The 15,332-nt window shown below is 51.5% G+C and overlaps 6 protein-coding genes across 6 annotated transcripts; 3 read left to right on the plus strand and 3 right to left on the minus strand.

Moving 5' to 3' along the window:
* Positions 1 to 20: 20 nt before the first annotated feature.
* EDD37DRAFT_622658 (uncharacterized protein) lies at positions 21 to 1,186 on the minus strand. The gene is made up of 2 exons (XM_062816080.1): positions 858 to 1,186; positions 21 to 805 (listed from the first exon to the last, which is right to left on the minus strand). The coding sequence occupies exons 1-2, from the start codon at positions 952 to 954 to the stop codon at positions 276 to 278; spliced, it is 627 nt and encodes a 208-aa protein (XP_062673460.1). The 5' UTR covers positions 955 to 1,186; the 3' UTR covers positions 21 to 275.
* Positions 1,187 to 1,974: 788 nt separating this feature from the next.
* On the plus strand, positions 1,975 to 2,889 carry EDD37DRAFT_266705 (Phox domain-containing protein). The gene has a single exon (XM_062810903.1). It carries the CDS (start codon positions 2,093 to 2,095, stop codon positions 2,663 to 2,665), a length of 573 nt encoding a protein of 190 aa, XP_062673461.1. The 5' UTR covers positions 1,975 to 2,092; the 3' UTR covers positions 2,666 to 2,889.
* Positions 2,732 to 3,694, minus strand: EDD37DRAFT_266614 (uncharacterized protein). The gene is made up of 3 exons (XM_062810900.1): positions 3,288 to 3,694; positions 3,109 to 3,231; positions 2,732 to 2,999 (listed from the first exon to the last, which is right to left on the minus strand). The coding sequence occupies exons 1-3, from the start codon at positions 3,392 to 3,394 to the stop codon at positions 2,798 to 2,800; spliced, it is 432 nt and encodes a 143-aa protein (XP_062673462.1). The 5' UTR covers positions 3,395 to 3,694; the 3' UTR covers positions 2,732 to 2,797.
* A 1,047-nt stretch (positions 3,695 to 4,741) lies between these two features.
* EDD37DRAFT_266599 (uncharacterized protein) lies at positions 4,742 to 8,905 on the plus strand. The gene is made up of 6 exons (XM_062810898.1): positions 4,742 to 5,284; positions 5,334 to 5,488; positions 5,543 to 5,636; positions 5,691 to 5,919; positions 5,969 to 8,661; positions 8,714 to 8,905. The coding sequence occupies exons 1-6, from the start codon at positions 5,101 to 5,103 to the stop codon at positions 8,788 to 8,790; spliced, it is 3,432 nt and encodes a 1,143-aa protein (XP_062673463.1). The 5' UTR covers positions 4,742 to 5,100; the 3' UTR covers positions 8,791 to 8,905.
* Positions 8,906 to 11,242: 2,337 nt separating this feature from the next.
* Positions 11,243 to 13,414, plus strand: EDD37DRAFT_266603 (SRF-type transcription factor RlmA). The gene is made up of 3 exons (XM_062810899.1): positions 11,243 to 11,471; positions 11,527 to 11,683; positions 11,736 to 13,414. Exons 1-3 carry the CDS (start codon positions 11,416 to 11,418, stop codon positions 13,182 to 13,184), a joined length of 1,662 nt encoding a protein of 553 aa, XP_062673464.1. The 5' UTR covers positions 11,243 to 11,415; the 3' UTR covers positions 13,185 to 13,414.
* EDD37DRAFT_266506 (Alpha/Beta hydrolase protein) lies at positions 13,415 to 15,010 on the minus strand. Its single transcript, XM_062810896.1, has 2 exons — positions 14,770 to 15,010; positions 13,415 to 14,696 (listed from the first exon to the last, which is right to left on the minus strand). Exons 1-2 carry the CDS (start codon positions 14,810 to 14,812, stop codon positions 13,645 to 13,647), a joined length of 1,095 nt encoding a protein of 364 aa, XP_062673465.1. The 5' UTR covers positions 14,813 to 15,010; the 3' UTR covers positions 13,415 to 13,644.
* Positions 15,011 to 15,332: the final 322 nt, after the last annotated feature.

Raw genomic sequence — 15,332 nt, forward strand, 5'->3', positions numbered from 1 at the left:
GAGTATGAGAGGCAGACTGATTCTGTGAAATCATGTTGATATTACTGTTGTGCCAGATCCCTTCAAGAAGATATTCTTGTTCACTTGTATTATATGCCTACGACACACAGCATATCCAGGAACGCATGATGTTACGCCGACGCTGAAACCCGCTGTATCAAACTTTTGCTCGAAACTGAGAACCAAAAAATCCAAATGCTCTAGTAAGGTGTATGCTCCGCGGCTGGTATCAGAATGAAGGACCCAGTCAATTCTCTTTCCCCGGCCATGACGTCTCATAGCATGAGAGTGAATCCGGCGAAGATACTCGCGACAAGCACACCAAGACCATAGACTTGACCCATATTGACAATGATTCTTGTGGCCGAGCTTCTTGAGCCACTCGACTCCCCAGCAGCTGTGGTAGTGGCAGCACTTCCTCCAAATCCACTGTATACGACACCACCACCGGAAGCAGTCGAGGCCGCAGCCCCATTGCTGGTGCTTGTGGCCGACATTGTTGTAATTGTACTCGTATTCACTCTTGTGGGATTCGTGGCACCACAGGTATGGTTCTGCACACATGCTGCCGCACATGTGTTGTCATTCCCACAGGCTTGCTGACATTCGGTGTTGTACTGAGTGCAGATGTAGTATGGGAGGCTCTGAGAGTATTCGGAGGCATTCGGTGACAGGCCGTCTGCGCAGACGCAGCTATAAGTCAAACTGGTAGGATCACACGTGTTTGCATAAGTGGCAGCTGAGCCATTCGTCTGGTCCGTACAAATCAAGGGGCATTCGGCGACTTGAGAGTTGCACCAAATTTCTGATCGAATGGTTAGTGACTTCCAGGACTTTGAAGACGAAGGTGGACATACGCCTTGTCGACAACGGCACAGAGTTGGGATCAATGGTTTGTGTGATGGTGAGTCCGGCTAGTGCAGCCACCGCAGCAGTGAAAAGGAGGTATTGCATGGTTGGGAGTATAAATGAGGCTGATATTAAACTGTATAGTAGATTGCTGAACGTATGTAAGTCTGTCGGAGTATATGCTTGTAACAATTGGAATCGTGATTAAACGAATGAGAGAAAATGAAGTACAACTCTGATATAACTTAGAAGAGAACGTGAGAGAAGGGATGCTTTTGCTTGCAGGTATCGCAGCAAGGAGCAGCGGACAAGAAGAGGCTCAAATAGTCCGTCGCGGATACTGGCATGGATCTCGGTAAAGGGCTGGTGGAGGCAGGGTTAAGACATTGCGTCCGGTGGCATGCCAGTCTCAATTGGCGTCCGAGGGAGATTCCCTTTGGCGCCACTCCAAGACCTACTGTTATAGTAACCTCACATGCTCTTGCAGGACCCGTGGCACAGTTGGTGCCGATGTGGTGGAATTGTCTCAGATGTGAATCTTTTTGGTGGTGTTTTTAGAGTGTCCGAAAAAAAGGTGTCAGGCTTTACACCTGTCGTGGACTCGTGAATCGCGGTCAAGCTTACAGGCGCGCTTTTGCCTGGAGCGTGTCTGCAGGTGGCCTAGCCCACAGCTCCAGAGATCCAATCGCCATACAAACCGAAGCTCCACGAGACGCCATTGATCCCTGTCAATGACCGGTTTGCAGATCTGGGTGTGAAACCCTCTCCGCATCATACAAAAGTTTGTTGAGATGTTGATGTTCTGGTGTGCCGTAGGTATTTTTGGCCAGTGGCCCTTCGAGGTAGAGCGAGACGGAGGGGGTCATGGTGAAGATGGCAATGATCTTTGGAAAGTACTACCACCTACCTTAGGCAAGTACTCTTTCTATCTGTTTTGCACATCAAAACTATTACTTTGTTCAAGAGTGCTCAATTCCCAAGTCATACAACATAGTAACCCTTACTCGTACCCCCCATGTGCCCAAAACCAGCCTAGCCTTTGGGGATAAGTACACTTTACCAGAAATGGCGGCCACCAATCCTGTTCCTCGGCGAACTCCTCTGCAGAAACGACACTTTATGTCATCTGTCCATGAGAGCCATTGAAACATCTTCGTTGTCGCACTGTTCTCTGCCAGCTCGTCTAATGGCCCACCATCGCTAGCCTCGATGATCTTATGAGCTACGTGCGCCCATCACATGCATGGAGTGTCCTCCAGCTACATCGGATCTCGAAGGGCCAGATTCCCGAGAGTCCAATCCCAATGGCTTGGTGACGCCTCGTCCGACACATACGCCGCCACCATACTGGCAACACAACAGAGGCGCTTCGTACTCAAGCAACATATCCTTAAATCATCGACCCGCTATCCTCCTCGAGGACAACACTCTGACACATTCTCCCACCAGATCTGCTTTGTGGGCGAAGTCAATCGCCATCGACGACTATGTCATTGTGAACGGAAGCACCCCAGGCATTGGATCATACGTAGTATGGAACTGCAAAGTTCAGACATTGGATGGTGGCCCAATGATCATACGGAAACGCTACTCTGAATTCGACGAATTGAGGAGCAAATTGATCAAGGCCTTTCCCGAGGCTACAAAGTCGTCGCTCCCACCTCTTCCCCCGAAAAGTGCGGTTTACAAGTTTCGACCAAAATTCCTCGAAAAAAGGCGTGAGGGACTGGCCTATTTTTTGAACTGCGTCATGCTCAATCCTGAGTATGCTGGATCTACGATTGTCAAGGACTTTATCTTTCCGCCAGAATCTTGAGCACAACTCTGTGGAGTTGATCAGAATCGGACCAGTGCTAGAGCTAATGTACATGAACGACCACAGAAGTCAACGGCAAACTAGCGAAAGTGACCTCTGGTCGACAAGTTCCCGATCCAGGAACCACAACCTTTACGACTTCTGGGCGTCGTGTCCCCAGTTCTTCAATGACTTGTAGCTGTTGCTACTGGTATCTTCCTTGGCCTTCTCCTCCTGAGCCAGATGCCGCTTGTTGTACGCAGCGACTCTCCTCATATGTTGCAAGTCGTCTCCATCATACTTGGACGGGTCCTTTTTTGGATTCTTTTTCAAGATCTCAATGATCTTCCGTCCACTACAAAGGGAAGATTAGCTCCGGTGGAAGGAGAATATTGAGAAGCCAGCCGTCCTGTGACAGCAAGATTGCGGCAACAGTCGTGTTGATCTGGCCAAGTCAGGCTCACCTCTCATGACCAATACTCTCACCAGAACCGTCATTCTTGGACCACCCCGACGTTTGGGAGTCTCCTCCTTTCAACCACTTCTCCAGCTCATCGGCGGTCATGTTGACCGTGTTGTTGAAGTCTCTACCAGGTCATCAGCAGCCTGCCATCTATATTCATGCGCCTCATTGACTTCTCACTTGGTGACATCCTCGTCGCTTTTGACCATTTTGAAAGAAGAAGTGGTAAACGGTTTGCGTGTTTTTAGCAGGACAGTCTTTGAAGCTATCAGATGACACCTTGACATTAAAGACCTGTGGAACAGAAGAGATTATCGCGCTTTACGGCGGAAGTATAACAACTCGACCTCATATTCGTGTCGACGCATGGACATTCGGGCCTTGATTGGTTACGTCATGACTGTCAGAATTGACGGTCATACCATTCTTGGAATTTCTGTCACACAAGCCTTGACCGGTCGATCTCGCAGTTGGTGGTGCACACGGACTTTTGGGCGAGGCTCGCTGGGTCATTTGGGCTGCTAAGGCTGCAAGGCTATAAGATTAGCGATTGGACCGTTTGCAAATGCTGCCAGGCTCGCGTGGCTAGCCAATCTTGATTTGTAGGACCATCTTTTTTACATTCCTGCCGCCGCAATTCCCTTGTGCGAGTAAGGAGAGCGTTCATGCAGGAACCCTAAGGAATGCACAGACTGTCCTGGCTGTACAATAAAAGGTGTGCCATGTCCTCCTCTTCTTAAAATTCGGCTTGTGAGACTGCCATGTTTCGATTTAGACTGGCCGAGGCACCTGAAATGAAAAGACCAATCTGCAGCACCGAGTCACAAATCAATCTTAGCAGCCGCGGACAGTCCCACCAGCGATCCAACGGTGGCTTGCTCGGGAAAGTCAAACATGACAGACGCCCTCGTGGACCTCGTGGTTTGCAGTTTCGGTGCTCGCAAGTGAAAGGTTCACTTCGTTTGAGGATGTCGGAGATGCCCCGTCATTTATACGTCGTCCGATCTGCCATGTTCCCTGCCGAATGCTGAAACAACAAGATCCCTTGGCCAGGCATTGCGTGGGATTGGACTCAATTTGTGTTTTGGATTTCTGGCACCTGGTCACTCCTCGCTTGAGCGGAAATGATGGCCTTTTACGCGAAGGCGACAAAGGACCAAGGCCAAACCCGTTCAAGCATCGACATGTCGAAGGCGTTCGACGGTATCTATCTATGGAGTGATAGCCCGGGTCGCTAACCACGGAAGTGCAGATGGACGTCAAACTAGAAGACATGTTCCAGACATGCGGTGGTGATCAGTGGCTGATGCAGGTGTGTCATTGGTGTTAGAGATCAGCAAAAAGAGGACAATCCCCCGCTAAACGTCCGGGTTGCAGGTGCGCCAGTCCCCTAAAGACTAAAGTTAATTACGATTTGCGTGGTCTCCAGCCTGCTAAACTAGACTTGAACCTTTCAACTCACGGCACGACACGTCGCGCTCCTCTTCCCACTGCATCATCACATTATTTCCTGTTTCTGTTTTCGTTTGGGGCAACAGTGAGAGGCTCATTTTCAGCCCGTCCAGCGGTTCTTCTTCGTTTTCCTTTAGCCAGCGTGATCCTCGTCGCCTTGCCTTTTCTTCACTTCAGCCTGCTGTGCTGTCCAAGACCACTTTTTCTCTTCTTGACACTCGCTATCGTCCCTGTTGCATTCCGAAATTGATCAGATTGATTGTCGCCTAGGGTCTTTTTTTGTACCCGCCCGCCCATTCGTTCCGAACCGATAAGAACCCCTGACACTTGGTGGTCCTGCATATGCAACTTGCCTGAGGGCAAGCATCAGAGCCGTCCCAGCTCCTCTTGCACTGGCTGGCTGTGCAGACATCCTGCTTTTATTCTGTCGTGGCGACTCTCATAGACGATTCACCTCCATGATCAATTGACCTGCCGAACCGATGACAGACACAACCCAATGCATCTCTATCTAAATCTTCTTGACGACGTTCAATAGACGATGCCGTTCTTCTCGAAGGTCTTCAAGAGCAAGGATGCTGGGGTCAAAAAGGCGAATGTGCCGACCACAAATGGCAATACACACAAGACACCACAATGGTCTGACGCATGGCTACGGACGAGGGTTGACCCAGAGGAGGTGTCAGAGTTGCTGCATTTGTGTACATCAGAGTTGAAATCCAGAGGTAGGTAGTGGCGAAAGTGCAGCAAGCACATATCTGACCAAGGCTACAGCGCTCGATGTGCCCTTCCTACTACTACCATTTCGTCCCTCATCGGACCCTTCTGCGGCGAGAACATTCATGCGCAACTTCTTCCTTCCACCTCAAGATCGAGAGCCACTGCGGGGTTCCTTGTTGCAAAATGAATTGCGAATGACCGAAGTCATGGTATGGGATGGCTCTTGACGAACGTGACTTTAATATGCGCTTACGAAAATTTAGGTCTTGATCAGTGTGATGAAATGGTGCTGGGCTCGTTTACCTGGCGGCGTCGTTACTTGGGAAGTCTATGAGGGGTTCAAGGTCGGCGAGAAAGGTATCTGTGCCCCTCTACTGCTGGGAGTGTCAAAGCAACTGACAGTTGGTGCAGATTCCAACTATGCGCGCGATGCTTTCAGTACATTCGTCCCTCTTGGTGTCGATTCACCCGTTCGCGTTCAAATCATCCAAGACTTTTTCGATCTGATTGCAGCCGTTGCCGCGCATGGCAAGGCCAACGGTTTTGGTGGTCACAAACTATCCAGGTATGCTGGATGGTGGGCTTTTGAGCATTACGATACCGGCAAGGGATTCGAATCTGGATACAAATCTTGGGAGAAGTAAGGAGGAAGTCCCCACCCTATATGTTGTGTATCTGACTCTGTATAGTGCTGCTGATGCAGCCGCTCACCTCTTCTTCGCCTACCTGCGATCACTGTCACCCGGTGCAGGTAAGACGAGTGGAATACTGAGCCTCCCCAGGTCCCTTCAACAACTCTTGGACTCAACAGTCTACCCACCCCAAAATTCGTTGCTCCTCAACGACACTACGAAAGTGGTCATGATCGTAGATGTTGTTTCGCCAACACCGTACGCCCTTCTGCGACGCGCGAAGAAATTCGAATACAGAGATGACGACCAAGGGCTGCAGCAATTTGCAAGCTATGATGATCCCGTGGAAGCTCTGACTGACGAGTGTCGGCGTGTACTCAAAGCAATTTCGTCTGCGAACCAGTCCCACATCTCCAACGCAAATACCTCAACAAGCCTCCGGGATCCGTCATGGTCGAGATTTGAAGACATAGGTTTTGGGAGCTCACTTGATGATGAGGAGGAGGAAGGAGATGATTTTCTCGGGCCCAAACCTGCCAGTTCCAGACCTTTGCGTACTGCACCCCGCGCAAGGGGCTATCAAGATCTGGCACGACCCACCACTCCATCGTGGGCAGACTTCCTCTCATCAGGATTCGATGAGCACGGCAACAGGGCTCCTGCCCCAATCCTGCTTCCCCCTGATAAAATCTTACCCCCCATCAATGCGACAATGATCCGTGGTCAGAGCTCTCAGTCGCACCGAAGGAACCTGAACGCACAACCTATCCTAGATCCAGGTGAATTGGCAAGCATCACACGAACGGATGTAGATGATTCATTTTGGTGGGTTTGGATCAGTAGTCTGGCGCCTGAAGAACCGACATCAAGGAAGGCCGTTTTCGGTCGCTGTGCTCTAATCGAGACTATACTCCCATATGGCCACTGGATGGTCATGGAAGAACAAGTCAAGGGAGCTGCACCAGAACCCGCTGCTGGCGCGTATATCGCAGAGACCAAGAAATCGTTCCTCGGTTTCACCACCAAAGGTGGACGATTGACCCGAAGGCGATCAGGAACAAAGAAGAGTCCACTCTCACCAGAACCACCAATCGCGACGCCCAGCAAAGCTACTTTGGCTCCAGATCAACAAGCAAAAATCCAAAGAGCTGCGGCCGAGTTGACGAGGAAGAAGGAAGCCGAAGACAGGGAGAATGAGGCCGCGGTGGCTCGGCGTGGTCGAATGGCGCAGACTATGATTGCTTCCAAAACTAACAGCATTTTCACGATCGGTCCACTCATTAAGGATGAGGCGTCTCCGGCTCTTCAATGGGCCAGCCAGTACGACAAGAAAGCAATCCGGGCTAAGTACCTGGGGGACACGCTCGCTGGCCAAGGTTCACGTGAAATGTTGACGCTGCCTTCGAACGGTATGGGAATCAGCAGGTCTACGTCTACTCTTTCGGTGGTGAGCAAGAATAAGGACCTTCCCGTCCCGCCACCAGACAATGCCTCACGGCCCGCATTTGTCGACAGAAGTCAGTCAGAAGAAGCTCCTCAGGTTGCAACGGCACGAATGACGCCAGCAGCAATGTCGCCAGCACCAGTGGAACAACCTCAGCCATTCGAAGAGGCACCACCTATCGTCATTGAGCCTGCCTCCATTCCGACCGATCCGGAAGTGCGTGTCGACAGTGAAGCTGTTCCTGAAGCTGCCGAAGTACCTCTGCCTCCTGCGACGCCGGAAATTCCTCAGGAGCTTGCCATGGAGAAGCCGGTTAATGCCAGACCTCAGCCGGCTAAGTTGACCAAGTCATTTGACGGACAGCGAAAAGTCTCACCGCCGCAGCAGAAGAAAATCAAGGGCAAGGTCTCAAATGGGCCGCCGCCCGCGCAGCGAAAGAGTGGCATCCGGCGGCTGTTTGGCTCGAAACAACCAAAACCGAATCAATCAGGACCACGGCAGTCTCTAGAAAGTCAACCAGCTCCAGGTTCTCCGGTGGCGGCAAATCCTGCAGTTGCTGCAGCAAGACGTGCATTGGAGGGTAAGCCTGCACCAGACGATGGCCCTACCTCGCCTCCATTGAGCCCTGCCCATTTTGCTCGACTGGCAAACGCGAAAGCACCGAAAGCGGTCCAGCATGATGGTGTTGACACTACGTCGATGAGTGCGGCTGTTGAATTAGGGTCGACGCCACAGCTCACCCATTATCCTGAACCTGCTCAGCAACAGTACGCACCTCCACCAGCGATCGGACAGGATGCAGATTACGATGGGCTTTCGCGAGTGGACACGAATGAACGTGAGCATGCCAATCGCGAATTTTCGAGGTTTGATCAGGGGCCTCTGTCGGATCAGCCAGCTTTTGATCCTCCAGATACTCCCAATCGAAGTGCGTTCATGACTCCTGCAGAGGAAATGCCTCAAACACGCTACGAGGACATTCCACCGGCGGACTACGGTGGCCAGGGTCAGGCACGTTATGAAGACCATCCAGCGCATTACGCTAGCCAGAACCAAGTATATTATGATGAGCACCCACAGGCACCGTTCAGCGTGCACGCGGAGGTGACAGTTGAGGAGCCAGAACCCTCTGTGATTGAGGAGGAGGAGGAAGATGAGGCATTCCCGCCGCAGGTCAATCCCACCGACCGATGGGCTCAGATCCGCAAGAACGCGGCCGATAGAGCAGCGAGACAGTCTGAAGAGCAGACCTCGAGAAGTCGAACGGAGACTCGAACAGACGATGGCGAGACTAGTGGAGAAGAAAGTAAGTGCTGCCTCCTTGCGTCGTGCAAGATTGCCCGATTGACTTTTGACAGCCATTGAATCACGCGTGGCACGGATCAAGGCACGTGTAGCCGAACTCACCGGTAACATGGACGGCAACCGACGATAGACACAGACACATTTGTGTTGTCACGTTGAACATCATTCCCTCTTGTGCGAGCGCGCACTCAATTTCGACACTGACTTGATCATTTTCTTGACTTGGTGGCCGGAGTTTGTTTTTTGGGTGTTCGAGATACCACGTGAGCCTTTCGCACGACGCATTCCACCTGCGACATTTTCTTCTATTTTCAGTGAGCGTTCTAGCAACATGATTTGCTCCGGCTGCCGGACAGCATATTAATACAAACAACAACCTTCTTTTCGATTACCCCGACCTTTCCTACCTGTGTTGTGGATACATATGGGCTTTAATGTGTTGGAGGAATGTGATGAAAATAGACGGACTGGGAGGATGTTTTTCCAGATTGAATGGTCATCTGGGAGCACAAGAGGCCCGGAAAGGCAACTGAGGACGACGGCTATGGCTCTACCAGGGACGCCCAAACAGGAAACAGTGTGTCGACGTATCAGATGCACTTGGACCCGGGGTCCTTGAACCTTGTACACGCACTTGTCAGATACATATCGGAACGGCGGCGAAAATGACCGAAGATATTGAATCTGCATGCATTGAAGATCCTGCGAAAGACCTGCTCTTAGTAATGTTCACGGTGGATTGTCTGGGGTGCCACGCATAGCATACAATTGTGGGTGGAAGGAAGCGCAGCCTGATTGAGGCGAAGCTGTTAGCAAACCAGCCAAGAGCTATTGCGTGGTCTGAGGTGGGCAGTGAAGAGGTCACTTACCGGTCACCTACTATGTGTTATGTATCAAGGTCAAGGCTTCCTTTTACTTAGGGTCCGAAAGTGTAAGCAGATGCCCTTGCAGGAACGACCAAGCGGGGTTGGAGATTGTGAGATACCTAGGTAGGCTATGGGGTTGTGTGTGACCATTCAGGCAGCGTGCACGGACGAACAGGTCCGTTCACGAGGCTGAGAAGTTGAGCCTCAATTAGGAAGTCATAAGCTGGAAGGGATCGTTGTGTCCGGAATGCGCAGGCGGACGTCGTTTCAAGTACTATACCTGCTGAGTAATGACTGACGCTGACAGACATAAGATCTGGCACCTCTTGCAGCATGGGATCTGCCATAGGGGTTGAGACAGTTGCCCCGTTCGTCAGTCGTGCAGACAAGGCCGGAGTAATCGAGGGGAAGATGGCGTTGGTGCTGTCTCTTCAAAGACGCTTGGCTCGTGGCGTGGCCAGACCCTGACTTGCTCTTACAGCAGGATGTCGCCGTTCCATGGATAAGGTATGGATGTAATGTGTATGCGGTGAAAGGATAAAGGTATTAACCTTGGTCAACCTACCATCGTCGAAAGCCGCCATGCCATGTCCATATTGATGAGCTGCTATTTTTAGGACGGCGAATATCTGACGAATCATGGATATGAAAGGGAAACCATTTGTGGCCAATAGCGACACACCGTATCCTGAAACGCTGGCGCCAATTCTTTAGTCTTTCTCTCTTTCCTTTCGCCCCGCTGCCGGATCCTGCAAAAAACCACCTGCACTTGGAACAGCCGCAAAACATCCATACGTATGACACCGACTATCATCGAGCTGGTTTGTTATCTATGAACTCATGATGCGCATGTGTATGGATTGCCTCCTCAGGCACGTCAATGGAAGATGAAGGTACACTGATAGCATTGCAGCATTCTTTCCAGGCGAAGGAAAAAGTCTAATGGACAGCGTAACATCTTCAACGTCGACTTCTTCGGTGCAGAGTATCATGCAACATGGAAAAAGTGGCTGGTGCGCTTAACGACCGGAGGTGACTTGCGCCTCCAGAGTAAACCTTTAGGTATGAGGTACTCCGTCCAAAGTACGGAGTATAAGCGCAACCTTTGGAGACTTGAACCCTTTGGCGTCATTCTTTACCGCCCGCTCGCAAGCTCCAACTCCAAGTTTTCCTACTCACCTGTGCACCTGCTACCAGGTGCTCGGCTCGGCCACAACTGTACTGGGGTCCTTAATCCTTATCCCTAAGCGTAACCGTAACTTATCGTGCATCGGTGCTTTGACACCTGTCGACCGCAACGCCGCGAGGCAGGAATCCACTGCACCCGCACCCGCCTTTCCCTTCTCTTCCCACTCAAGTTCACTCTTTCTTTTCTCTCTTTTTCTATCTTTAGCAGCACCCTCCATTTTATCCACATCCACGTCGTTTCTCTTGACCTGACCGCATACACGCCGTCAAGGATCCAATCCACGCTTGTGAGCCTCACAGAGCAGCCACAGCTTACTATACTGGTCGCTATTGACTTATACAACACGCTCGACATTGGCTTGATCGTCGCCGCGTGCAGCTATCATTACTCCAATTCACGCCTATACCTATATTCTGCCACCACTCCCATCCTGCGACACAAAGAAAGTCGCAGCACTACACGTCTCACATTCTTCCGTCCCTGGACCTGCCCATTGTTGTTCCCACAGGACAAAGGTAGACTTTTTACCACTTCCTTGTTTGTCCACCATCCCTCTCTCGGGACTCAGCGACCTTCTCCTCGACCACACCGTTGTCTCGCCGCTGCAGAGGGTCCAGTCGCAGCCTACCACTCAAGGCCGCAGCCTGTCTCAGAAGCCGCATAATTGGATTATCGCTATATGCGAATAATATAAACAATCATGGGTCGGAGGAAGATTGAAATCAGAGCCATTAAGGATGATCGCAATCGCTCAGTGTATGTGGTGCTACTATGATCGTCGCTCCTTGCCTCAATGCTGATTCGTGTCTAGGACATTTCTCAAGCGAAAAGGCGGCTTGTTCAAAAAGGCCTACGAACTATCCGTGCTCTGTTCCGTCGATGTCGCAGTCATCATCTTTGGACATAACAAGAAGCTATATGAGTTTTCGTCAGGAGACATCAATGAGACGCTGCGGAGGTACCAGTTTGTAGGTTTGGCTTCGTCCTGATCACCTGCAATTCTTGCTGACATGGCGCTAGTACGGACAACCTCACGAGCACAAAGGACCTGGCGACTTCAAGAACAAGGGCGGCGATGACGATGATGACGAGGACGAAGACATCGACGACCAGGCCTCCCATCCTAGAGAAGAGTCATTACCACCTCAACATGCGATACCACACATGCAACATCCCAATTCCTTTACACATATTCAGCAACCCATGAATTCCTCCTCCCCTCCTATACCGAATGGCATGTTTCAACCTCGCCATGGGACTCCTCAACCGCCTCATATCATTTCCAGACCACCGTCACAGAATATGATCCGGCGCACTAGTTCAAACCTTGTCCCTATGCAACATCCTCACCCTACACCTCCACTACCGCAGAATGGATTTGCTTACGTGCCGAATCCTCCCATATACAATCCTCACGCGGCGCAAGCTGTACCACCTCAACCCTCTCCGCAGCCTTCGTTCCAACAATTCCCTCCTCAACCACAGCATGCGCCGCAACCCACCCCTCCTCCACAATCGCATCAGCATCTACAACAAGCGCATCAGCAGTATCTGACCGAACAAGCGCGACAGTCACAACCTCCCCCAACATCTCAACCTGGTCTTCAACCGCCGCCTCAACCACAACCTCGCTCTTCGCCCCAGCCTGAGAATCAAAGTCTGCGTCCTCCGGGACAAGCTACTCCTCCACAACCAAAGCACATGTCATCTAAGTCGCGAAGTATCTTCACACCTATAGACGAGGGCGGATCAGTATTGGCGCAGCATTTCTTCGGTGCTCCAGACCCACCCAGACCGAAAAGGGAGGATGTCGACGGCCCAGACATCAAGCCTCCGCCGCGAAGTACCACTGCACCCATCGGTCCCAGACCAGCCAACCAACCAGCCAGACCACACACAGCAGCTCCTGAATTCACCCCACCCTCACGAACAAACACGTCAGGGTCAAAGTCAGGCGCCAGGCCGAAATTGAATCTACAAATTCCCTTAGAGGCAGAGGACGGGTCCGCAAGCGGATCACCGCTAGCATCGGCAGATCCATCAGCGAGGCCAGCCGGTGAGCATATTGTCCTTCCGCCGCCATCACCGAGTGCTTCGGCAGTCATGTCTGCCGGCGCCAGTGGACCACCTAATCCTTTTGCTCGACCTCCCCCTCCGACATCGAATCAGAACCGCGACGCGTACAATGACAATCGAGGCAATATCGAGACGCCCATCTCAGCGCTACCGAGCCGATACATGAACAACGATCTACTACCGAGTCCGAGCAATTTCTTCAGTGAGTGGTACGATTCCGGCCGGAATGGATCGGCGGTTTTACCCAGTCCGCTGGTCTTTCCGACGCCGTCCGATAATCGGAATACGGGATTCGGTGGTCGCGATGTGACGAGCGACACGAATGGCGAGAAGAGGAAGGGAGATGGTGATCTGGCGGAGAAGGAAGGAGATACGAAGAAGGTCAAGACATGATTGAAAATGCTGTGAAGAAAATGCTGGGAATGCATGAAGATTTTCTATCTCACCAAACGACGCAATCAGCGATCATTTACTACGAACTACAACCCGAGAGAAAAGTACAACTATCGACCACTTTACGGCCTTTTGAGCATATGGACCTTTGATGTTGAACTGCATTGTTGGGAGTTTCTGATGTATAAGAGGACAAATCTGCATAGCGTATTGACGTGCGGTGTGACTTCTCGAACATCTTGCGCAAGATCCGTGCGGATTTGGGGTGATCCTTTGGGCGGGAAAGCTGTCTGTAGATGTCAGAGGAGCGAAAAAGAGACTGGTGACCTGCATATCAGATGCGGAAAGTCCGAAAAGAGAAAGGAAGAGCAATCATCTAGGACGAAATCAAGACCTTTTTCACCGATATTTCATCACTCATGTCATCGTCACAGGTCATCCTCCATGGTAGACCACTTCTTCACCCACTTGCCTCGATCTTCCGTATGTCAGCGAGCGCCTCCTCGATCGCGCGTGCCAACTCAGTGCCCTTCTCCCAGATCTCGTTGTGCTTCCCATGGATCTCGACCACTCGAACACTCTTCACAGTACCTCCTTCGTGGGGCTTCCGTTCAAACAAACGCTTCATAAGCTCGACCTGTTGCCAATCGACGAGCCCATCGTCGCGTGAATGAGCCAGGATTATCGCTTTGGTCCTAAACTCGGAAGTGGGACGTATTGCGGGACTTGCCATCACCTGATCCTGGGGGTTCGGGATCGCATTCCTCGTGATATCGATGTAAGCTGGGAACGACTTGTGTAAGGCCTCAAAGTGGTAAATTCCGCTTACACCTAGCACAGCTGCCGGCGGGACAATCCTTGGTGGTGGTATCTCGGTCTCGTTCCGCGTGATCGCACCCAGCGTGTATAATAGCGCCATGGTCGCGCCAACACTGTGGCCGACAAGCAAATACTTTGAGCCGAAAGAGTATTTGCACTGCAGGTGCGCGATCGCGGCGCGCACGTCGTCGAAGTGCTCCGGCCAAAGTGCGTTGCGGAGTTCATATGCCGGCGTGGTCGTTTCGTCTTGTGGGTATCGTTCGTGCTTGGAAAGACGGTAGTTGACTGAGGCGTAGCCGGCAACCTCGTTCGCGACCGACGAAGAAGCCAGTAAGGCCAGTGCAGGCAGGAAGGACGTCGAGGTCACTTTCGGGTCACGAAAGTAGCCTCCATGGATGTAGATGATCCAATAGCCCTGGCTGGGTGCGTTCTCGGGGATGTACAAGTCGTACGATTGCAGAATGTTGTCTTGCGCGTATTGATGGCGGGTGGCTTTTGTCTGTACGTTGTTGGACGTGTTGAATCTGGTATCTGGGGTGGCGGTGGTGTACGCTGGAGGAGGCCTCTCTGCAACGTTGTGCTGCCCTCCGTTCTTCTGTAACTGGCCGCGATGGCGGACTCGCTGCTGCGGCTCTTTGGTCGATGGCGAGAGATAGGCTGACCCATTATACTTTTCTTGGGATGTTGAGACCGCTGAAGAAGCGAGATGTTTATCAGCGGGATGTGCCTCTGATGCTGCGACTGGAAAGCTGGGATGCTGACATACCTTGATCCTGTAGATATTTGATGATTCTCTTCATGTTCGGCATTGACCCAATGCGGTGTTCAAACGAGGTGTGACCGTTCGTATAGGCGTGCTATATGAGGCACAAAGCACTGAAGCAAAGAGGCTCTAGTTTCACCAGCTTTGCTAACGTTTCTTATCTTCGCTCTTACTTGGTCAGATATCGAGTATATTGCCGATCAACCTCCTCGATTCGCCACACGACAGCAGCCAGTCCGGTAGAGAATTATAGGCATTGAGTTTCGAGACGCCAGCTGGGCGTTATTGCCTCAATATAGTGTCCCTGAATTGTCCTGGTTGATCTGCAAAGGCCGCCGAGTTATATCCGTTGAGGTGATTATCGGGAAGGATAAGTAATCTGCTGGAGATGCCAACAATATTCCCCGGATGGTGACTCCCGGCGTCCCTTTACCCCACATCTAATGAGACAGGAGTTCCAAGACGCAGTCATGATTACTCGTTATTGCTTCACTTTCGGTCATGCGAGTCACATGGCCTGGCTGAATGTAGATAATGGACACCAGCAAAACGTCGTCCTCAGACTA

Source organism: Exophiala viscosa (genome assembly GCF_022695815.1).
Source record: "Exophiala viscosa unplaced genomic scaffold EDD37scaffold_2, whole genome shotgun sequence".
NCBI lineage: Eukaryota > Fungi > Ascomycota > Eurotiomycetes > Chaetothyriales > Herpotrichiellaceae > Exophiala > Exophiala viscosa.